The sequence below is a fragment of the Carlito syrichta genome, unplaced genomic scaffold (assembly GCF_000164805.1).
Source record: "Carlito syrichta isolate Samal-C Ts95f unplaced genomic scaffold, Tarsius_syrichta-2.0.1 Scaffold274096, whole genome shotgun sequence".
Classification (NCBI taxonomy): Eukaryota; Metazoa; Chordata; class Mammalia; order Primates; family Tarsiidae; genus Carlito; species Carlito syrichta.
In genome coordinates this window covers 357,551-381,200 of record NW_007218192.1, presented here as the reverse complement: position 1 = coordinate 381,200, position 23,650 = coordinate 357,551, and the positions used below count along the sequence as shown (strand labels likewise).

The following is a 23,650-nucleotide window of genomic DNA, read 5'->3' as shown; positions in this document are numbered from 1 at the left end:
CAAAGCCCACAGGAGCAACTCTACATACAGTAGACTTCTCCAGAAAGTTCATCAAATGCTGCCATTAACCACGCTCTTGTTTGTATGGCGCACTTTACGGTTTGCAGACCACTTAACTTTCATTTTCTCTCTGGAGTTCTAGAGAAGATTATAGAATAATATAACGTTAAGGCCAATATGACCAATTGAGACCTCATAAAACTGGAGACCCAAGGGCAAAGCCCCTACCCAAGGTCACCAGCTATAGGTGAAACTGAGTGTGCTGGAGAGACCAGGGGGTGAGGGTATGAAAGACCAGGAGAGAGGAAGGCAGCTGTCCCAGAGTCTGACAGATCTGGTTTAAAGCCACCTCAGTTTCCCCCATGCACCTTGGAAATGGTCAGTCCACTTGGCCTTTTCCCCAGGGCTGGGGATACATGTCAGAGAGGGGATGGACATAGGGGCTTTCACAGATCGGAGGCTGCTGCTTCATAGCTGGAGGCCAGCCCTGGGAATGGGGGCCTCTTAAGGCCTACAAAGTTACCATGGAGCCACCACAGAGGGTCTGCAGTTTGACTTTGTGGTTTCATGGGAGGGACTGGCTGAGGCCTGAGCCAGACAGAGAGTCATCATGGCGTCAAGGCCAGTCCTGTCCCCAGAGCTTTGGACTGTGGGCACCCTTGGACCACAGAACAGCCTGGGTGCGGTGGTCACATGGGTGTGTGCTCCTCACCTATATCTTCACACACATGTATGTTCCTATCAAACTTTCACTGGCATAAAAGTTTTTCGAAAAGCCTCTTTTTTGATTTGGTTTTGTGGTTGAGCATTTATTCTCTGCCAGATGTTTCCTGCATTTTATTTTAACATGTCAGACACTCATCTAAGTACTTTATACATATTCATTGATTACATTATCTCAATAAATTGGTGAGATGAATACCATTACTTCTATTTTACAGATGAGAAAACTGAGGCACAGAGAGGTTATGTGATTGCCCAAGGCCACTTAACCAAGGTTCGGATTTTTCCTAGTCTCAGAGCCTGGTCTAACCACTGAATCAGTTGCCTCTCAGCCTTGTTTAATCCTCACAGCAACCCTGTGAGGGGACTGCTGTCATCCACAGTTTAGAGGAGAAAATTGAACTCAGAGAGAGGAACTATTTGGAGCACATGAAATCGCCACTTTTGTAGGTTGGAAGCAGACAAATATTAGCAATATCATGTGTTTCCGTCTAATAGCTTGACAGAGTAAATGGCAAAAATCAGGATTTGAGATCAGACAACTGATTCCAAAGCTTGGGTCTATGACCCCCACACCAGACCTCCTCCCAGTTCATCCACACTCAGCCCGTGAGGCGGTTTGATCCTGTTTTTCTCCCTCTTCTGCAGACGAAACCCTGCACACTCAGAAAGGGACATCAGCTTGCCCAGGGCACACAGGCCAGGGGAGAAGGCTGGAATGTACCTCCCGGGTCTCCATGGCCTGGAGCCTTTTTCCCAGCTCTGAGCAACAGTCAGCAGCATCCAGGTACACGTGCCCTCAGGCCCACCCTCAAGGGTTCCTTCAGACCCCCCAGGAATGGTCTGGATCCCAACTTTCGGTGGGTGAGGCTGACTCCTCTGGGGCACTGCTGCCCCAAGCTGGGCTGCCACTGCCTGCCCTAGGTCGAGTTCTGGTAGTAATGCCGAGTGCTTCATAGGGCCCTGCTTGGTGGCCTGAGGTGAGGACTCCAATGTGCCATTGCCAGTGAGGCGTTCTGTTTCACCAGCTCAAAAGAAAGGCATTCTCAACCCCGGGGGACCCAGGCCACATGGGGAAACCACTCCCTTTCACCGGACGCCTCCACTTTCCCTAGAGCCCGACAGCGGTGCCCACATCCGCTGGGGTGGGGACACAAAGAGAAGGAACGTCACAACTGCCCTTCTGAGCCACTCTGGCATTGGCCAGCGGGCACAGCTGTCTCTAGCAAGTCCCAGATGAGCACAGGGGGCCTGGCACGCTATCACAAAGGCCGTGGGCTCTGCCACTCACTAGATGAGTGACCTTGGGCGGATCCTCTCTCCCTTCTGTGCCTCCATTGGCTAATTTGCAAAATGGGGTACGAAACAGACAACGCATTCCTAGCACACTGGGAGTGCTCCGTGAGTGAACTGTCACAGTGTCTGGTGCCAGGCAGGGGGTGTGAGATTTGGGCTGTGACGGGCCTGGGCTCAGCTCCCAGCTCTGCTGCTGCCATGCTTGGGTGATAATATTTCGTTCCTGAATCTCGATGCTGTCTGTCCATACAATGAGGACAGTAAGAGCACCTACTTCATATGGTTTTTGTGAAGGTCAAGGAGGTGATGCATGTGACCCGCTTGGAAGCCAGTTGGTGCTAAATTAATGGTGATCATAGTCCTGAGTCATGGAGGCTGGCTCTTTCTAGTGTGCAGAACATTCAAGCCTGATGTCGGGGACCACCATGCCTTTACTTGAGAGGACTCAGTAAATCGAACTCATCACAAGGTCATTTTGAGGAAGTCAGATGCAGTGGACAGGGTGGTCCCAAGCACCATATGGCTGTGGCACCGTGACCCTCTCTGAGCCTCTGCTCGCGCCTCTGCAAGTGGACCTCAGAGGACAGCAGCGAGGATGAAATGTAACGTGCGTGCCAGTGTGTATGTTGCCAGCACATTACGCATACATAAATGACGCGAGGGCTATTTATGGGTGAAGCCGTGGGGGAGCCTGACGTCCTGTCCTCTACCCACAGCAGGCTGGAAAAACCCCGTCAGATGCTGCCTTTGGACATGCCTTTCCTTCTCCCTCCCCTCACCACCCCACCCCAATGCCTTCATCCCTCTCCCCCCACCACAGACATTTGCACCAGACTCCGTAATCCGTAGCACATCACCAGCGTCAACCCACAAGACCTGCTCTCCCTCTGTGTTTCTCAGTATTTTCTTTAGTTTTTAAATTATCAAAAGGAACTGATTTCTTATTTTACTCTTAACATTTATTTCTTTTTTGACTTGAAATTTTAATTTTATTTAAGATTTTAAAGTGATTTTGATTAATTTTGATTTATTTTACAGACACATTTTGATACATTCTTACTTTCAATTCTTATTTTGTTTTTAAGTGCTATGTTATTTAATTTTTAAGTTTGTTTTAATGATGTGGTTTTTATTCACCTTATTTTAAATTTTTTATTTTATCCTTGAGCTTTTTTAAAAGTTAATTTGATTTTTATTTTGCCTACTTTTAACAGTGGATTTCCTGAATTTTTCTTGTCAATTTATAGGACTTCCTTGTATTACCTACATGTCAATCTGTTGATTTTGACATTGAAAAAATAATCTTCCTTCAGTCTGACTCCCACCTGCTAACTCTGTGTGTCCTTTGAGGAGTAGAAATCATTACTTATGATACCGTTAATGTGGTCAAATCCATTGGCTTTTGAAGGGGGAGCAGAGGATTGTTCTGCCTTATGGTCTGGGTTTTTTTAGCTAATAAAAAGTCCATATAAGAAGGTCTTATAAGAAGTCACACTCCAGCTGTAATCCCAGCTACTCAGGAGGCTGGAATGGGAGGATCACTTGAGCCCAGGAGTTTGAGGCCAGCCTGGGCAACAAAGCAAGATCCCATCTCTTAAAAAACCAACAAAGAAGTCTCACCCCAGGGTGTGAGCCCCCATTCTCCATTCCTCATGAGGACTACCCTTCCTATGAGGGGTTCTTCCCATAGTTGCTAGCTCTACACAGCATCCATCAGACCCCTGAAGACACTATTAGAACTCCCAAGTGTGGACAACGCATCTCTGACTGCCCCTGGGATCACTGCATCGACCAGCACACATCTGTGGAACACTTGCTATGAGCCAGACCCTGCCCTTGGGGCTCCGGGCTCTGGTGGCAGAGGCAGGCTCAACAGTAGTGAGTTTTGAGGTAAAAGAGATATCAGCTGGAGACTCCCTGCTGTTAGAGGTGGGTGATGTGTCTTGAACGACACCCTGCAGGGGCTTGAAGTTCCCCCCAAGAGCCCGAACGTCCCCAGCCAACAGCTCACACTTCCTGTTCACCTTGGCTGAATCACGCCAGTGTGGTGGATCATTGGATTCCACTGCATCAGCAACCCCCATCCCCAGAAAGGAGAGAGAGAGAGAGAGAAAATGCACTTGGGACGTTTGTGTGCAGGCTTCCCTGAAGGCCGGGGATGCTGCCCAGGACTCCATCCCTACAATGAAAACAGCCCAGGCTGGAGACTTTGAGTGTAGCCTTCTTCCTCCGTCCTGCCTTGATGTGGCTTATAGAACTCCTTCTCCAGTCTGGGGCCCACCCCAGTAGGCCTCAGGCCCCGAGAGAGGAGTGGCTTTTAGAAGACCAGGGCAGGAATGGATCAGGAGGAGCTAAGAGGCTTCCGGGCTCACCCTGGTGGTCAGGAGCTGGGAGAGGGATGCTCTGGCTTGCATGGCTCCTGGCCCCTTGCTGTGCATGCTTGGGCCAATGCTTTCATGTCTTTGAGCCTCAGATTTCTCACCTGTGAAAATGGCGTAAGTGTAGCCCCGCCTTGGAAGCCTACAGTGGGTTTGAAATGACTTAACATGAGAACCTCGGTAGTGCAGAGCCTGGCACACTGTGAGTATGCAGAAGCATTACCCTGCTTCTGACATTCGCAGTTCCGGTCCCTTCGAAAATCTACCAGTACTCCCAGAGATCAGCATCTCTGCTCGGGTGGGGATAGGCAGGCAGGGGCTGCCTGTCTTGGTTCCAATTCTGAATCCTGGCTATTAATGGGCAAGAAGGATTATGGTTTCCATTTTGCAGGTGAGGAAACTGAAGCCCACTGACAGTAGGTGTAGAATGTCCATGCCCGTGCAAGCTCAGGTCCCTCCAACTACCTGGGTTTGGACTTGGTGGACACAGGGCCCAGGGCCAAGAGATATCTCCAAGGTGGGGCTCCCAGGAAAGCCCCCAAGCCCCTGTGCTCCTGTCGCCCCTGCCAAGTACTGCATCTCTTTCCCCTCCTTTCCTCCAGCTGCTCCCCACTGCATCCTAGCATTTACTGAGCACCTACTATGTGCCAGATGCATCATGCGCATTGCTCACAACCTTAGGAGACTGGTACCCATTTTATAGAAGAGGAAAATAGGAGCCTGGGTGGTGAAGTTAGTTGCCCAGCTTTCACGGGGTCTGGGTTAAGACCCACACTGGGGCTCTGCCGCTGGAGCTCTTTCTCACTGTGTCAGGGACAGGCTACACCCTGGGCAGAGCATCAGGATCAAGCTGGCTACCATTGGTGGGTATTTGACATGTGAGCCAGCACACAGCCAGGCGATCTACTGCCTGGCGCCTCACCTTACCCTCCAAACAAGCCTTCAATGGCCTCTTTCCTACTTGGCAGAGGAAGTGCAGGGACTGAGAGTGGTCAAAGGGTCTTCTCAGGGTCAAGGTGGCTGAGCCAAGACCCAGACCTATGTGTTTGACCCGGGTCCCTCCTGCCTGATGCCGCCTCCCATCTCCCCATCTTGGGGGCTGGGCAGATGTCACTGTGACTTACCACCTATTCTCAACTTTGAAAGTGACATAGGAAGCCACCCAGCAGACAGGGCCTCAGGTCTCACCCTAGTTTGGGGGGGAGGGCGAGAAGTCAGCGATCTGCTTAAAAGCAACAACCTGAGAGAACCCAGGGCAAGTACCTTATCCCAGCGGCCTGCAAAAGTCAAGAGGCAGCAACAGGTCGAGGAGGCAGGACTTGAACCCGTGACGGGGGGAAGCGATTTGGGGCATTGATGGAGGTAGACACAGTCATGGGATTAACTGAGGACAGGTAGCTGAGACCTACTACGTGCTGCACTGCAGCCCAGGCTACCTGCCCTCCAAGTCTCCTAATTACCCACAAGCATAATTCGTTCATCCTCCCTCCCTGGTCCACCTGCTTCTCACAGCTGCCAGCCTCGTTCAGCACCTCTGCCTGGGCTTCCATCTCCCACTCCCACCCTGCAGTCCACTCCCTTCAGCACCAGAGGAAGCTGTCCGGGGGGCAGACCCTCCTTCACTTGCCCTTGCAGTGGCTTCCTATCTCGCTTCCAGAAAAACCAGCGCCATCCAAACTCCTCCCCAGCCCAGTGCCGGGAGTGTCTGGCCCCTCTGCCTTCAGACCTCGCCACCCACCGCTGTCCCCTTGGCCACCGCACCCTGGGCCCTGCCCTCTTCCACACCACATTCTTTCCCACCTCTGGACTTCTAGCCCTGCCGGCCTCTGCCAAGAGGGCTTTCCTCGTCCATGTCAGAGAGGCCCTGCTTGGCGGCCCAGGCCCACCCTCCCATCACTCTGCTAACCTGAATTCAGTTTGGAATCACTCTCTCTAGTGACCAGTCTCTCCCCTCCAGGAGGCAAACCTCATGAAGGACAGACTCTCTTGTTCACTGATGTATCCTCAGTGCCTGGAACAGAGCCTGACACATAGTAGGCCCTCAGTAACTATTTGTGGAAGGAACAAGCCTTCCAATGGCTGAGCGATTGTCTCCATCTTACGTGAGGTTAAGTAACTGGCCCAGGGACGGGAGGGTGGAGTTGAGCTGGAGAGCGGGTTTATCTGATTCCAAACACTGGATCCCCCTGTCACCCTCTAAGCCTTGCGGCTGAGGGCTGATTGCAAGCCTCGTCTCTGGGAAGGACAGGATGATGATAGGCGATGTGTTGGCAATAGCGGGGGTCCCCAGCCATCCTCAGCCCAGAGGGAAAGAGTCATAGGTACCCATCCAGAGACATGACTTCCAGCTCCTGCCCTCCAGTGATTCACATTGTGGCTCTGAACAAGTGCCGGTACCCCTGTCTGAGCCTCAGGGCATCATCTGTAAAATGCAGTTACTACCCCTGTGCTACAGACAATAGACACTGCCTAAATTTCCTTCTCAAAACGAAGTGCTGGATGCTGTCAACCTTTTATCGTTTGCCTGTCTTATAAGTAGGTCACAGTAGTATGTCATTCTTGTTCTAATTATCATTTTGGAAATTATTAGGGGGGGTGGAGTAGCTTTTCATGTGGTTATTGGCTGATTTGTCTTTTTTTTTTTTTGAGTTGGAGTCTCACTCTGTCACCCAGGCTGGAGTGCAGTGGCACACTCGTGGCCACTGCAGCCTCGACCAGCTGGGCTCAGGTGATCCTTCTGCCTCAGCTTCCCAAGTAGCTGGAACTACAGGTGCATGCCAACATGCCTGGCAAATTTTTTGGTTTATTGTAGAGACGCAGTCTCACCAAGTTTCCCAGGCTAGTCTCGAACCCCTTGGCTCAGGAAATTCTCTTGCCTAGGCCTCCCAAAGTGCTGGGATTACAGGCTTGAGCCATCATGCCTGACTTATCTTTCTTTTCTTAATGACTTGTAATGTCTTTGCCTATTTCTCCACATTGGGTTGTTCCTCTTCTTCTTATTGATTTTTAGGAGCTCTTTGTAGATTAAGGATAGTCGTCCTTGCCCTACTTTGTGGTATAACTGACTTAATGATCACACCAAACATGTAACAGCAGGCTACAAACATGATATGTGCTTCCCTACCCCTTATTCACAATCATATCTCTAAAATTCAATCTTTGATAACTTTGGGCAGATCTCAAAGCTTCCTAATAAGTTTCAAGTATGAAAAAGCTCGGTCCAGTGCTGAATTCTTTTTTTTTTTTTTTGAGTTGGAGTCTCACTCCGTCGCCCAGACTGCAGTGCAGTGGCCGCTCCCGGCCACCGCAGCCTCACCTGCTGGGCTCCGGCGATCCTTCCGCCTCAGCCTTCCGAGTAGCCGGAATTACAGGCATGCGCTACCACACCCGGCTGATTTTTTGATTTATTGTAGAGATGAGGTCTCGCTGCCCAGGCAGGTCTCAAACCCGCGGGCGCAGGCAATCCACTCACCTCAGCCTCCCAAAGGCGTGGGATTACAGGCTGAGCCACCGAGCCCAGCTGGTGCTGAATTCTTAAAACATAGGTCTAATTCAAAACTCTTTCCTTTCCCATCACTGACTCAGCTCCTAGCTCCATTAATTTGCTCTGTGGGGAGTCATGTCATGCTTTGTCACTCCCTCTCCTCCTCCCCCTGGGCTTATTTCTCCCCTGTCAGTTGGAGGGCAGAAGGGATGGGGACAGAGACAGCTGTCACTTATTTCTGTGGTGCTACTGTGGCCTCCACAACTCCCAGCATTGGAAAATGTGGGGCTCACCGTCATTGAGCAGCAGGGAAGGGGCTGGGACTAAATGTTCCTCTGTCCCCACCCCTGTCGGGGCAGGCACCCTAATTGGGGCAAAGGTAGGACCACAGAAGGAGCACAGGTCAACTTCTTCTGATCAGCCTAGCTCCCTCACTACCTTCAAGGTGCTCCCTACAGCTCATATCCATCTGGGCTGGAAATCTACAGCTTAGATCAAGTTCAACTACCTCCTTCAATGTCCACTTGACCTGGATAGGAAATTGACAGGAAATTGGCCAAACGGCGGCAGTTGAGACTACCCATAACTGCCCCTTTCCCCTTTGCGTTTCTCATTTATTCTCCCCTCACCCCCAACAGACATGGGGCAGATCAACATGCGTGTGTTCAATTGGGGTAGAAGGCCTCTTTCCCCTCCAAACCATGAGCCCACCTGGGCTAGGGGCTTGGGGACATGCCCTGCCCTGCCTCGGCCACTGCTGGACAATCCTCCCTGGATCCCCTTTAGACACGGGCTTATACCGGCTGGGGAGGCAGTGCAGAGTTGGAAGGAGGCAGGAACAGTTGACCCCTCTCAGTTAGTCTTGGTGGGGGTATCTGGCCCCAGTCTCAGACTCATGAGGCAGCTCTCTTTAGAACAGCAAGATAAGTTCATTCATTCATTCAACCTTTACAGAGAACCCAGTAGATACCAGACACTGAGCATGGTGTTGGAGAGTCATTGGTGAACACAAAAAAGTCCCTGAGAAATTTACATTTCAATTCAGTATTATTGTGTGTAACTTTCTAAAATGTTTCTACAGTCTGTGATTTGTCTTTTAACTTTGTTTAATAAATCAAATACAAGCAAATGAGAGATTTGTGTTTCTTGTTTTCATCCCTCTGTTCCTGGAGTCTAGAAAAGAGGTTGGCAAATAGTTGGTGTTCAAGAAATATCTACTGGGTGGATAGATTGGTGGATGGTTGAACAGAAGGATGGATAAATTGGTGGATGGATGGATGGATGGATGGACGAACGGACTGGTTTGCGGGTAGGTGGGTGGGTGAGTGGGTGGATAGATGGATGGATGGATGGGTGGGTGGATGGGTGGATGGGTAGATGGTTGGACTGGTGGGTGGGTGGGTGGGTGGGTGGATGGATGTATGGATGGATGGATTGGTGGGTGGATGGGTGGATGGACTGGTAGATGGATGAATGGATGGATGGGTGAATGGATGGATTGTTGGATGGATGGATAGATGGATGGATGCATGGATGGATGGATGGATGAGTTTTGCCCAACCCTTCCTATAATCCTGGAGCTCACATCCTCCCCAAGGCTTGTGGGGACTTGCTGAGCTTGAAGCAGTGGGGATCACCCCCTTTGGGACATGAGCATCCTGATTGACTGGAGCTGTCCTGCCAGGGTCCTCACCACTGCCGATGTCCTACTGGGTCAAAACTAAAGTTTTGCAGCCTCCCCAAGAGCCAAGATAGGCCTGCACAACCATGAAAGAGAAGGAATCAGCAGCCAGCATCGATTGCCCCCAGTATTGCGAACATTTTATATACAGGTCTTGGGGCACTTTCCATAAACCACAGCAGCTCAGAAAGAACCCAAGAGGCAAGAGACCTACCCATGGTCAGACTAGACTCCCCCACGGTGGACCAGAAAGAGCCAGAGTCTGTTGGAGTTCACTTCCCAGCCCTGAAGAGTCATTCAACAAGTATCTTTGAGCACCTACTGTAAACCAGGTATTATGATTACGGAAGAAGCAGCCGGAGCACCAAGCATTTCAGCAACTTTTTCAAGATCACATACATGGTAAACCTTCACCTACATGAAAAGAAAGGAATTCTTTCCTCAGTATATTTTCAAAAGAGTGGCAGCCATACATACCGGACAACTTCGTGGCAGTTTTACCTGTAGGTCAGTTGCAAGACAATTTCTTACACAGTGTCACATATACAACAACATTGTGACACTTTCTCACACCTGGCAGTTTTGTAACAGTTTTACAGACAGTTTCATACTCAGGACAGCTTTGCAACAATCTGTATTCATGAACAAAGTGTGCTGAGCTCTGGGGAGGTAGATCTGGAGAAACAGCCAGACAGTATGATGCCCTCCTCTGTCCTGGTCTCAGCTGTCCCTGTCCCCAGCGCAGCTTGCTGCATGATGAGGAATTCAATCACAAGCCTTTTTGTACATTCAATTTTTCTGAAGGTCCCTGGTGACCACTCTGGGCTGTTCAGTGCCCAGGGGGCTCCCCCAGAAACCCAAATGTGACTTGTCTTAATGAGTAGCTCCTGCAGGGCAGAATGTACCCGGCCCATGGCAGGTCCCTAACACTAGGGAAGGGAGCTGTGATTAGATATGGGGAGGGATGTCAGGCACCAGCTGTCTACTCTGCACAGTGGCCACACACCACTCGGGCCCCAGTAAGACCCAGCAGTGGCAGTACGGGGCAGGGGTTCAGATCTTCTCCATGCTTCCACCCAGGACACTGGAACCCTTTCAAGATGGGTTTCATCTGTTAGCACACACCTGCACACAATGCTCAGGCACACGTCAACTCAGCCTCTCCCCTTCCTGTCATGCTGAGCTTGACGGAGACTGTCCCTGATGCTGGTCGCCTGGGGAAATGTCCCTCCTGTGAGGAGTCAGGTTGCCCCCTCCAAATGTCATCTCCACTATCGCTTTTGCCCATCCATTATCACGCCACCAGGGCAAGGCACTGTGACACAGTAGGAAGAGTTGGGGACTTCACAGCCGTGGGTCTAAGTCCAGCTCCAGCACTGCTGGTCATTTGTCTCTGAGTCTTTGCTTCCTCGATGATACAATGACAGGTGACAACAGCATCCAACTCTTCACATCTAAAGTGAGATCTGAGGCCAGCACCATCAGCATCCCAGGGAGCTTGTTAGAAAAGCAGAGTTGGCTGGGCACAGTGGCTAAGTGCAGCCTGTAATCCCAGCACTTTGGGAGGCTGAGGCGAGAGGATTACCTGGGCCCGCGGGTTCGCGACCAGCCTGGGCAACTTGGTGAGACCTTGTCTCTACAATAAATCACAAAAAAACTAGCTGGACGTGGCGGCATGTGCCTGTAGTTCCAGCTACTTAGAAGGCTGAGGCGGAATGATCACCTGAGCTCAGCAGGTGGAGGCTATGGTGGCCGTGAGCATGCCGCTGCTCTCCAACCTGGGCAACAAGAGTGAAACTCCACCTCAAAAAAAAAAAAACAAAGAAGAAAGAAAAGCAGAGTCTCAGGCCCCTCCTCAGACCTTTAGCATCAAAATCTGTATCTTAACCAAAATCCCTGGACATGTAACAGTTTGGAAGCCCTGGTTGACCTCACAGAGTAGTTTTGAAAATCTCAAAAGAGTTCACCTACATCTAACACGGGGCTCACCTCAGGTGTCAGTGCAGCTGCCGGGATCGCAAGGCAGCAGCATCTCTTGCTTTTAATAAATAAGAAGCCTCGGGGGATTCTGATGTGGATTTACATCTTAGATCACCACTGGTCATGAGATCCACAAACGTGGATTTGAACCCTGGCTACATGCTACCCTCTCAGCCTCCTTCTGGCACATATAAGCCATGGCTGAAAGGATTCCGGCCAGATTGGCCAGCAGTGGTCACGACTTAGCAGGCATTTCCAGCCTCCCAAGCCCCTGTGGGGTGACCAGAGCCTCACTCCTAGAGAATTTGGAAGGGACCTGAAAGACAGGGGATCGATTCACCCCAGCTGAACACCCATCTGCTGACCCATTGCGGCTGAGGGAAGATGTGGAATGTGGTGGGGGTAGGGCCAGTCCTGGGCAACCTGTCAGCAGGTGGCCCACCTCCTGTCTCAGGTCAGGCCAAGAGCCCGCCGAAGGAGGGCAGTGACCTGAACCCAGCACTGGGGACTTAGCAAGCCCTGGTCAGTAAGCCTGTGACTCTGTGTGGAGCTGAAGGAGGTGCCCAGGATACAATGTGGCCTCAAGGCTTAGCCTCAAGTGCTGCACACAGCCTGGACTGCACAGCTGCTCCGCCTCTTACCAGGCGACCTCAGGCAAGCAGCATCGGCATCACCACCCTGAACCTCAGTTCCCTCCTCTCTGCCATGGGTGAGTGGATTCTGCAGCCTCCACATGAAACCGTGAGCAACTCTGAAAGATGGAAGGAGGCCGTGGTCGTTCATCAAGGGAGCAGAGTTGTGGTGGCCTGTCCCTCCTGAGCTCTGGGTTTTCTGCCTCCCGGAGCCCGTCTATCTCTGGTGGAAAGGAAACACCAAACACACACACAGACAAGTCTCACACCTGTCAGGTGGGACAGATGGTAGGAAGAAGCACAACACAGCGTGGCTGTGAATGTGGGAGCTCTCACCGGGAGGGGATGTCCTGGGAAACGGTCGTGTACACAAAGCAACTCCTAAATGCAGAAGGAGTCGAGGAACCCAAGGATGAAGCAGACAGATCCTGGCTGTGGGTAAAGTCTTGTGTGTTAGGGACTGATGGACAGAGCGTGGTCTTGGTGGCCGTGAGACAGCAAGAACTCTGCACAGCAAATCCCATACCCAGGACTTAGACGTCTTGAGGGAAAGTCTGCATGCTCTGGAAGAGACGTACAGGTGACTGACTGTGTGACAGGCACCTGGCCTATGGTATCTGCAACAACCCAAGAGTTGCTTTGGCAGAAGGGTGGAACTTACAGTAAATAGGTGTTTCTACATATAGGGAGCACATCTCGTAGATATCTTGGGAGCATTCCTGGACTCAAGACTGGTCAGGAGGCAGCATAGCAGGTTCTGAATTCTTCCTGAGGACAGAGCAGGGACCAGATTAGCATCTAAGAGGGAATCTCCCATGTGAGAATATTCGAGGCAAGGAGCCTCATGGGTCCGTGTAGGAAGGGGTTCCAGGCATAGGGACAAGCATGTGCAAAGGCCCTGAGGTGGGAGTGATTTTGTCATGTTTGAGGAATGTAGAGCATGGCCAGGGCCAGAGCATGAAAAGGGGTAGGAGCCGTGGGGGTGGAGAGAAGTGTTTGGCCTCCGACATAGTTCAGAAGTGGAACTGACCAGATTCCTGATAGGTCAATAGTAGGGTATGTGGGCAAGAGAAGAGAGAAAGAGGTGAGAATGACCCCGAGGCCTTCAGCCCCCTGTGGAGCAGTTGTGGACTAAATGACTGAGAGAAGCAGGTTCGGCAGGCTTGGGGGTCAAAGGATGACAACCATTCTGGATGACCCAGGAGCCCAAGTATCGTGTGCAGGTGCCCTGGCAGGGTTTGCAGTCTGTTGGCCCAGGCTCCCTGCCTGTACCTACTCGGACCATCTAAGATGTGTCTCAGAAAGCTTTCCTCCTGGCTGGGCTCAATGGCTCAGCCTGTAATTCCAGCACTTTGGGAGGCCGAGGCAAATGGATTGCCTGAGCCTGCAGATTCAAGACCAGCCTGGGTAACTTGGCGAGACCTCGTCCGAACAATAAATCAAAAATTAGCTGGACATGTTAGTGCATGCCTGTAGTTCCGGCTACTTGGAAGGCTGAAGCGAAAGGATCGCCGGAGTCCAGAAGGTCGATGCTGGGGTGGCCGTGAACATGCGTGCCACTGCACCCCAGCCTGGGCGAAGGAGTGAGACTCCAACTCAGAAAAAAAAAGAGAAAAAAAAGAGTGTCTGTCTCATACCTGCCTTCCCAGAAAACCACCTGCTGCCTCCCAACTCTGAGCTCCCCACCTTCCAGCCTCATGGGTCCTTCACTGGCTCCGAGCCCATGGGGCAGGAGTCAGCAGCTCTCTTGGCATTTGTGTGAACCTGGTCCTCCCTGCTAGACTATGAGCTCCCAGGGCAGTTTCTCAGAACTCGGATTAGGCCACCATTCACTCACTTATTTAAGAAACAGTTCATGGGCGCCGACAGACAGCAATCTATGGGGATTTAAAGGACAGCAAGCCAAGCAGGGCCCAGCTCTCAAAGAGCCATCTCTCTCTTGACTCAGTGAAGCATGTAGCACTCATTCATCTGCCACGAGCTGGGCTAAACATTGTGCATGGGTGAGCTCATGTCATCCTCACAGCTGTCTGGGAGGTGGTTGCGACTCCTGTCCCCATTTTACAGAAGAGGAGACTGAGGCTCAGAGTCAGGAAGCTACTTGCCTGAGATCACCCAGTCAGGAAGTGGTGGTTTGTCGGGCCCCAGAGCCAAGGCCACCTCGATGTTCTGCTGAATGTGAGTCCCTCTTGGTATCCCCTGCCCCAGGCACCGAGCAGGGTCCAAGTGGCTGGAGACCTCCAGCCCCACGCCCCAGGGAGCCTGCAAGCCTGGAGTTGTCTGCAGGGCCCACCCCTGGTGGTATGCAGGATGTGGCACGAATGTGCCCAGGGCTCTTCTGAGCCAGGCCCCAGGGTGATGACTGCCTCCCATATGTGGCAGCCCAGGCCGGCAGGCGGGTGCCCAGATGTTGTTTATTCCCCTTGGTCATCGGTGGCTTGCATCCCCCACTGCCCGACAAGGACTGGGGGCTCTGCTGCCCAGCACTCTCTGCATGGGGCCCCCCTGCACAGTTCTGGATCCTTCCCGAGGACAGAGCAGGGACCAGGGCAGAGTCTGCCCTCCTCAGGCTCATTGCATGGGGCAGGGGGCAGCAGTGTCCTTCCCAGGGAGGCCTCCAGGACAGCTGCAGTCAATCCTCAGCTCTCCATGACACACGCTGTTCTCATGCAACACACACTTCCCTGGGCACACTCCGATTATGAAGAAGCTCTACCCCCAAAAATGTCGGCATCAAAATTAAAGGCTCTGTGCTGATTGGCCAAGCAGTACCAGGGTGACAAACGCCAACAGAGGCAGGGCAGGTGGTAACAGCAAGAGCAGGAACAGTCACATCATGGAGTCTGCCCCAGTTCCAGGCCCTGCCCCGGTCTTCACAACATGCCTGTGAGGTCAGCCAGTGGGAGTCTTGCTTTGCAGATGAGAGGTTAAAGCACTAGTTCAAGGTCACGTGTGCATGGGCAAGGAGCAGAACTGGAATTCGAATCCAGCCAATCTGACTCTTAACCCTGTTCCACACTAGTGGTTCTCAAAGCGTGGGCCCAGGACCAGTAGCATCAGCAAACCCTTGGAACCTGCTAGCAATGAAGAGTCTCAGGCCCCACCCAGAACGGCTGATTCAGCCACTCTGGGGTGAGGCCCAGAAGCCTGTGTTTTCCACAAGCCCTCCAGGTGAGCTGGAAGCACACCCAGGCTGGTGACCCATGCTCCACCTTATCTTCTAATGTGAGAGGGCATAGAATGCAGCTCGAGGGCCATAATGCACGGCAGCTGAACTTTGCTCTCGATGTCAGGATGATAATAGGGAGTGGCAGGGACTGCGGCACAATGGACAGCATGTGTCTCATTTATGTAACTCCACCCACATACTGCCCTGTGAGAATGCAGGCCCAGTATTGGCAGATGTTCTGACTTTTTCCAGAGAAGTCCAAACTGTAGCTTTTTAATGTGAAGTCTCTTGATTTTTTTAAATGCTGGCAATCTATCCAAGTTAGTTCTTTAAAAAAAAATGTGGGGCTGGAGTTCCTGTCTAGGGTACCAGGGACATTTCAATGACAGACTCACTGTGGGTTGCTGAGAAGGTGAGCTTCTCCTGGCGAACCTGTAACTTTCAGATCCCAGATGTCCCTCAAGGACTAGGGGTAGATGGCCTTGATTACAGGAGACAGTCATTTGGGGAAATGACACGGGGAACCTGCCATGCGCTCTGGGGATGCTGCAGTTAGAGCTTGAACACTTTTGAGATGCACATCTGAGCCGGGAGAGGGCAGAGACAGAGGCCAAGACCTTGAGATGTCAAGGGTTCCAAGGGGCTTCAGTGTGTGCTCCGTGGAACCCCAGGTTCCCTGGGGTGCCAGGTCAGCCAGGCTGGGTGGGCAGTGCTCCAGGTATCTCACCCAGCCAAAGTCTAGCTTCTCCGCTACGATGTCCCTCATCCCACAAGACACATCCGTTCTATTGTAAGGTGACAGAATACAGCAGTGAAAAGGTGACTTTCTGTAGCATCATGGGCTAAGCCAAGTCTCTGGAAGGACTGGAGGCAACCGGACACCGTGTCTGTCCCGTGGAGCCTGCGAGGTTTCTGGTGGCACTTTTCTCTCTGCATCTGATTTGTTGTTTATCTCTCTCTGCTTTTGTTTGAGTCGGGAATCATTTGGTTGCAAGTGACAGAAAATCTAACTCAAAGTGGCCTGAGAAAAGAAGGGAATGCATGACTTCCCTGGGAGAAGGTCACGCACTGACAACTCGTTTTGGAATCTGTGTCTCTCAGGAGCTGTGTGCCCTCCGTTCTCGGGAGACTCTTCCCTGACGTGGTGCCCACCAGCTTGGGCGTACCCCCTCCTCCATCTAAAGATACACCAGACCCACGGACTTAAGCAAACACCTCAAGACTCGTTCTTGTTGGGACGCACACCTGTGTGTGAACTAACAACTGCTGTCATCAAGGGGACCTGATGCTCCGATTGGCCAAGCCCAGGTGAAGTGCAAATGGATGGAAACAGCTTATGAAGCCCAGAGTCAGAGAGTGCAGAGGGGTGTGGACTCTGTTGGCTGGAGCCCACCAGGGATCTCCCACACAGACACCAGAACACGCTGCTCTCCCTGCCTGCAAATGTCCTGAGGTCAGCCCGCCAGCCCAGACCATGGTGTGTCAGTCCAGAAAGAGGCAGTCTGGCTGGCCCAGCCTGTATAAGCTGGGCCCCTGGCCAGGGTCAGGGCTGTGGAGTGCAGACTTGATGGCTGGGGCCAGTTCTCAGGGAAAGCAGATTGTGAGCAGGGAGGACACTTTCAAAATGCAGACTACATTGATTCTGGACTTGTTAAAATGCAGGTTCCTGGGCCCAAACCAGACACTTTATAGGCCTCCCTGGGGATTCTCATGCACAGCCAAGTTTAAGAACCATCCAGTTCTTAAACTTGATGACAAACTCCAGTTGTCACCACTGATGATTTCTGCTGTGAACATTCGAGTCCCTATTCCTGTGACCTTGGGGATGGGGCAGGGAGGGTAGCATTTCTCTTTCTGATGAGTTAAGGAAGGTCGTGAGGAAACGCCAGACAGACCACGAAAATTCAGACAGCCAGAGGTGCCATTACAAAAGAGAGGCACGAGAGGGCGCCCCAGCCAACGGCGAGGGCCAGGGATGCGGCAGAAGATGCAAAGAACTAGGGTGGAGGATACTGAGATCTGGCTGTGGCCAACACTCCCCGAGGTCAGGGCCCTCGCCTGGGTCTTTTTCCATCAGCATGTGGAGACAGCCAGCCTTCTACAAACAGCCCTGCAGCTCAGCCTGGGGCCTCTTTGCAGTTTGGTACCTGTCCTAGCGGAAGACTCCTTCTGGCCTCAGGGTCCCCAGTGGCACTGAGAAAGTTCCCCTTCTGAGAGCAGTAAGAGTTTTTCTGTCTCCATCTCAGATCCTTCTTCTCGCCCTGAGGGCTTCGGTCCCTTCCAGCTGTCAGTGGGACCTGTGAGGACAGGGATCTCCTGTGGCCCTGAGCTCTGCCTGACACAGAAGGCCCCGGACAAATGAGCATGGGGCAGCCTGCCTGCCGTGGGTCTGCCCCCGCCATCTCTGTGTGACCTTGGACACCTCACCACGGCTCCCTGAGCCTTGGTTTTCTCAACTGCAAAACGGGCCACACTCCCTGTGCCAGGGAATGAGTCTCCATCTGCAAATTTCTGTTTGCAGGAAATGCTATTTTGTTTTCTTATAATTGATGTAATTTGCCATGTGCACTTCTGTTCAAGCCAGTCGAGGGTTCCCTTGCCCCTTGTTAGTGGGCCACATCTCAGCCTGGTGGGCTTTCATAGCACCAAGGCAGCGAGGAGCCCTGGTCTCCATGACCCTCACGCTGCACTAACCTGCATGGCTGTATCATGCGTCAGAAAGGTCTCGTGACCTAGATAGGATGGACGACGTGCCCTCCCTTTCCCATGAAAGAAGGGGCAGTGGGCAGTCCTGGTTAGTAAGGCTCACCGTGGTGTCCTTCTGTGAGACCTCTGCCACCTGGTTCTGCCGTCAAGTCTAGAATCCCACAGGCAGAAGTGGGGAGGGAAGGAGAGAAGCCAGGGCACTTACTGGGTGCTACCCCAGACACTCCTGTTTACACCCCACGGGCCAGAGCTGGATCACACGACCACACAGAGCTGCAAGGAGCCTGAGGCATGCAGTCTTCTTTAGAAGGCACAAATTCTGCTTGAAATTAAGGTTTCGTGACTGAGAATGAGGGGAGAAGGGACATAGGGATGACCAGCCCAACACTCAGGTGCACACATCTCCACTGCTCTCAAAACCCTATCCCACACCTCAAGAACGTGTCACCTCCCCTGCCCAAGATCTCTGCTTGAGGATGGGACAGGACTTGGGAGGGAGAAAGAGTGTAGTCACCCCCACTTGCCCCAGACCCAGGGGAGGCTGGACTCCTTTTCTATTTAAATGCATTTTTTGTGTGAACTATTTCAAGCCTACGGTCAAGAATTGAAAATAATGTAACAAACATCTGAGCACCACCATGCTGAGTTCAGTACTATGAGTTTCTCCGGTCTTTTAATACACACATACATGTCATAAATGCCACAGAGGCTCGTTGTTTTGCGGGCTTTTGAAATTAAAATTGCCCTCACCGTCTGACTCCTTGTGCGCCTCGATTTTTCATCTCAGCGATGTCTTTGAGCTGTGTCCACGATGAGAAATGCAACTCTACCCCGGCCGTTATCAGACAGGGTTGTGTGTGTGTGTCATCCGGCTGTGGCGTGTGACTGTACCACAGTGTATTTACCATTCTTTCGACAGAGGGCTGACTTTTGCAATTGTTTGCTATTAAATATTTCTGCTGTGAACACCTTGGTCTCTTCAAGCACATATACGGGAGTTCTTCTAGGTCTGTGGTTCTCAAAGTATGAGCCCTGGACCAGAGGCATCACATCACCCGGGACCTGCTAGAAATGCAGATTCCTGGACCTGCTGGATCATACTCTCAGGGTGGAACTCAGAGACCCGCACTGTCACGGGCCCTCTGGGAGTTGCTGTCTTATACTAGAGTTTGAGAACTGCTGCTTTGAGGTTTATACCAGAAGCCAAATTGCTACATTTAAGAAAGGGGCATCCTCAGCCAGGCAGTGGCTCACACCTGTAATCCCAGCACTTTGGGAAGTTAAGGTGGGAGGACCGCTTGAACCCAAGAGTTCGAGACCAGCCTGGGCAATATGTCTCTACAAAAAGTAAAATAAAATTAGCCAGACATGGTGGCATGCACCTCTACAGTCCGAGCTACTTGGGAGGCTGAGTGGGGAGGATCGCTGGAGGCTGCAATGAGCTATGATCACACCACTGCACTCCAGCCTGGATGACAGAGTAAGACTCTGTCCAAAATAAAAGAAAAAAATAAAAGGAACATCCTCACATTTACTAGATGCTGCTGTGTTAGAAGCGAATGTTTCCTGTCATCCTTGCCAGTCCTTGGTCACATCCAAATTTACATTTTTTTGTCAAGTGGATGAAAAATCTAGGCTCTGCCGAATTCTCAGGTAACAGTCTCTCTGACCTTGGGACATGCTCTTAAAACGCGCACTTTCTCTCTGCCCATGGTACATAGCTTTGGAAGACTGCTGAAGCTTCAGAAGCACCGAAACCTTTACTCTGCTCTCTAGTTGCGGTTTCTCTGCCCAGGTCAAGAGAATTCAGGGCACTGCCCCTTGCCAGGGGCAGGGTCAAAGGGTGCGCGAGGTCACCGAGCACCTTCAAATGAGCCTGCCTGGTCAGCTGGGCTCCGCAGCTGTAAACAACAGAAAGAGGATTGTCTGCAGAGTGTGGGTTCCCAGAATCCCAGGAACTAAAGACGAGGTCAGGGACATGGAGGACTCATCCGAGAGTGGATGAGAGGAGGGAGGACGGAGGGATGGGTGGATGCAAGGGAAAGACAGGGCCCGGCCATGCCTGGGCAGACAGCCTGCTCTGCCTCCCCTGTGGACCCCACTCCTGTCTGTCCTTCGCTCTTTTTTCCCCTTCCTGGGCCTTGGAGTCACAGGGCAAATGTCTGGCCAGCCTTTGGTCAGGGCCCGTGCACTGCCGACTTGAATAGGGGCCGCTGTGCTTATTGACTTCTGTTCCAGGTGGAAGACACAGGAAGGCACAGATCCCCTCCAGGACCCCACACAATGGGGAACTCCACGAAGAGGAGTCTATAGGGACGGGGGAGGGTCTGGAAGCCGGAGAGCCAGCATGTTGCTGCTGGGTGGTTGCAGGGCTCGAGCAAGCCGAGCTGTGCACTGTTGCTTGAACAGTCCGATCTTGGTGATACAGAAATACGAAACTGCTTACTGTGTCCCCAGTCGACACCTCTAAGAAGCTGTCCTGTCCTTTCCAGCCCCGTGGTGGCTCCTGGGTGCTTTTTGACTCTCCCTTACTTCTTGGCCTTCGTACTGCGCATTCTTGGGCGAGGTCTGCTGGGCTGCTTCTGAGGCGCCCTTCCCCCGAGGACCGCCCCTGCCATGGGGGCCGGGTGGGCTTTCCTCCCAGTCCCGCTCCCACTCAGCTTCACTCTCCTCCTCTCTCCCGGCCTCCTCTCTCCGCTCACAGAGGAACGGGAAGGGGGCCGGTGCAGGGCCGTGCACACAAGCGCAGGTCCCACTGGGGCAGGAGACACAGGCACCATCTTGGAGGCGCCCCCATCTTGTGAGGCTCCCTGGCATCTGCTCACATGGTCCAGGGGGTTGGAACTATCCGCCCCGTCCCCAGGCTGCCAGTTCCAACTCCTCCTCCCTCCCTCTGGGTGGTCAGCTTCATCAGGACCCTGAGGTGACAGCCAGGGCGGACTCTCCCTGTGAGCCCTAGGATGCTCTCTTGAGGTTTTTCTTCAGGTTTTGCTCCTGGCTGCCAACTCTGGGGGGAAAAAAAAGATCCTTCCTCAACATGCATGTACACAGTAACTGGCACACAGCAGGCGCTCAGTACATGCTAGCTCTCGGTATTATCACTGTTCTGATGGTCCTTGAGGAGGTGGGAGCCCTTGATGGTGATGACAGTGAGGAACGGAGTATTGGTCAGAAACCCAGCCAAGGGTGACGTCTCGCCCTACCCCTCATGCATGTGTTCCCACACACACTAAAAAAATGCATCCTACTGCAGTCAAGGTTAAGTTTGCCCCGCGATTAACAGAAAATTCCAAGCAATGGTGGTGCAAGCCAAATAAATGCCGATTTCTCTCTCATGGAACAGTTTACACAGGCAGGCAAGAGTTGGTCCAGCAGTTCTGCCTCCTCAGGGACCCAGGCTCCATTCATCTTATTTCTCCACCACCTCACAGGACACAGGTTCCAACTCATGATCCAGAATGACGGCTTGTTCTCCAGCCATCATGTCTGTATCTTACCTCCCATTGGCTAGTGCTGGGTCACATGACCGCATCTGGCTGTAAGGAAAGCCAGAAAGTGTCGCCTCTGGGTGGCCGTGCGCCAGTCACTATTGCAGGGCTCGGGTCTGACCATCTCTCTCTCTCTCCTCTTTCCCTCCCGACCTGGTCTGGCTGCAGTGGGCACCGGCCTGGGGGGCAACTGCACGGGCTGCGTCATCTGCTCAGAGGAGAACGGCTGTTCCACCTGCCAGCAGAGGCTCTTCCTGCTCATCCGCCGGGAGGGCATCCGCCAGTTTGGCAAGTGCGTGCACGACTGTCCCCCTGGCTACTTTGGCATCCGCGGCCAGGAGGTCAACAGGTGCAAAAGTACGTGGCTCCTCCCCTGTCCCGGGCCAGCCCAGGGGTCCTGGATGCTGCCAGGCCAGAGGCCACCCTCCCACCCCAGCACAGCCTGGGTAGGGAGCCGGAGGGGGAGCAGACTCGGGGGCAGCCCAGGGCCAGCCAGTCCCCTCGAAGCCTTGATCGGCTCTCCCAGAACAAGGAACCTTCGCTTCTGCCCCAGTTTGCTGTGTGGCCTTGGGCATGTAACCCACCTTCTCTGGTCCTAGCTCAAATAGGAAAAAGAATCTCGACTCCTAACTCTAATTTTTGGCTGTGACCCGGGACAGGTCATCACTCTCTCTGCGTCTTGATGGAAAAGGAACACTCTAAGCCCAGATTTGCTGTATGACTTCAAGCCCAGATTTGCTGTATGACTCGCTTTCTCTGAGCTTCTGCTCAGATGAGAAGGGGAGTTTTCCTCACGCGCAACCCAGTTTGACCTTGGCCGAGTCCGGGCTTGGCCACGGCTCTGACACTGAGTCCAGATCCCCAGTGCTCCAGGCCTGGGGATGCCCAAGGCCCCCGGCTTCAGACAGGCCCAGAGGCCCCCTTGGCAGCCGCCCTCACCCAGGGGCCTCTGGCTCTGTTACAGGGTGTGGAGCCACTTGCGAGAGCTGCTTCAGCCAGGACTTCTGCATCCGGTGCAAGAGGTGCTTTTACCTGCACAAGGGGAAGTGTCTGCCCACCTGCCCGCCGGGCACCTCGGCCCACCAGCACACACGGGAGTGCCAGGGTGAGTGACCCCGCCCCCCCGCTGTCCTCCCTCCTGGAGCAGGGGTAAGAGGCTTCAGGAGACCCAAAATGCCATGCGGCGAGGGGGCCGGCAGCCCCGTGTCAGACACCCCAGCTTCCCATGTGTCACGACCCCGCAGCACGCCGCCACCCTCATGATGAGGCGACGGGTGCAGAACAGGGTACGGATGTGGGAACGAGACAGACCTGATCCAGTCCCAGCTCTGAGCCTGAGACTCATCCCTGATCTCAAGCAGCCACTTCAGCTCCCTGCCCCCTCAGTTTCTCCAAAGGTTAACAAAATTGCAATAGAACACAGAGCCCACCACATGGGGAGGGGTCGCCGCGGGGATTCAGTGAATTCCTACAGTTGAAAGCACGCACGACGGTAGCTGGCATACAGTAGGCACTCAACACATGCTAGCTCTCCGTATTTGACGGCTCCAATTGTCTCCCGACAGCGCCTTCTGACTCCCGCGTGTGGGTCCTCTTTCTTACATGAGGCTGTTCTCCGTATCCTCACCTGAACCATCTGCCCTCCATTCCATCATCATCCCAGCCGCTGGCGGTTCCTGACTCACCGTCCCCAGCAGACCCCTTCCCCAGCAGCAGGCCCACACCCACCCCCGCGGCTTTTGGACTCCTGTCCACCCCTGCCTCCCTCCAACCTGATGCTTCCTCCAGGTTTCCTCTGTCAGTCACCAGCTCCACGAGCCCAGGTGGCCGTGCCTGAGATGCAGCCATCCTCAGTGATTCCCTTACTCTATGGCCAATCAAATCTGTGCAGTCATTTGCTCAAAAAATGTTTACAGAGCATCTGCCGTGGCCAGACACTTGCCTAGGTGATAGGGACATATCCATGAACAAAACAGACAAACCTTCTGCCCTCATGCACGTGACATGTCAGTGGGGGACAGAGGAGACACTCAAGAGAAGGCTGCATGATACATGGGGGGGCAGAAACAATTGTGAGGGGTAAGGAAGCAGCAGGAAGCTCCCACCCCCCACC

The 23,650-nt window shown here is 52.9% G+C and overlaps 1 protein-coding gene across 2 annotated transcripts in view; it reads left to right on the top strand.

Moving 5' to 3' along the window:
- The window catches only part of RSPO4 (R-spondin 4), a 35,346-nt gene that overhangs the window by 5,976 nt on the left and 5,720 nt on the right, over positions 1-23,650 (top strand). For both annotated transcript variants that reach the window (XM_008052405.1, XM_008052404.1), the window contains exons 2-3: positions 21,706-21,894; positions 22,502-22,642. In XM_008052405.1, coding sequence (XP_008050596.1) covers positions 21,706-21,894; positions 22,502-22,642 — 330 coding nt within the window. The remainder of the gene's footprint in view (positions 1-21,705; positions 21,895-22,501; positions 22,643-23,650) is intronic.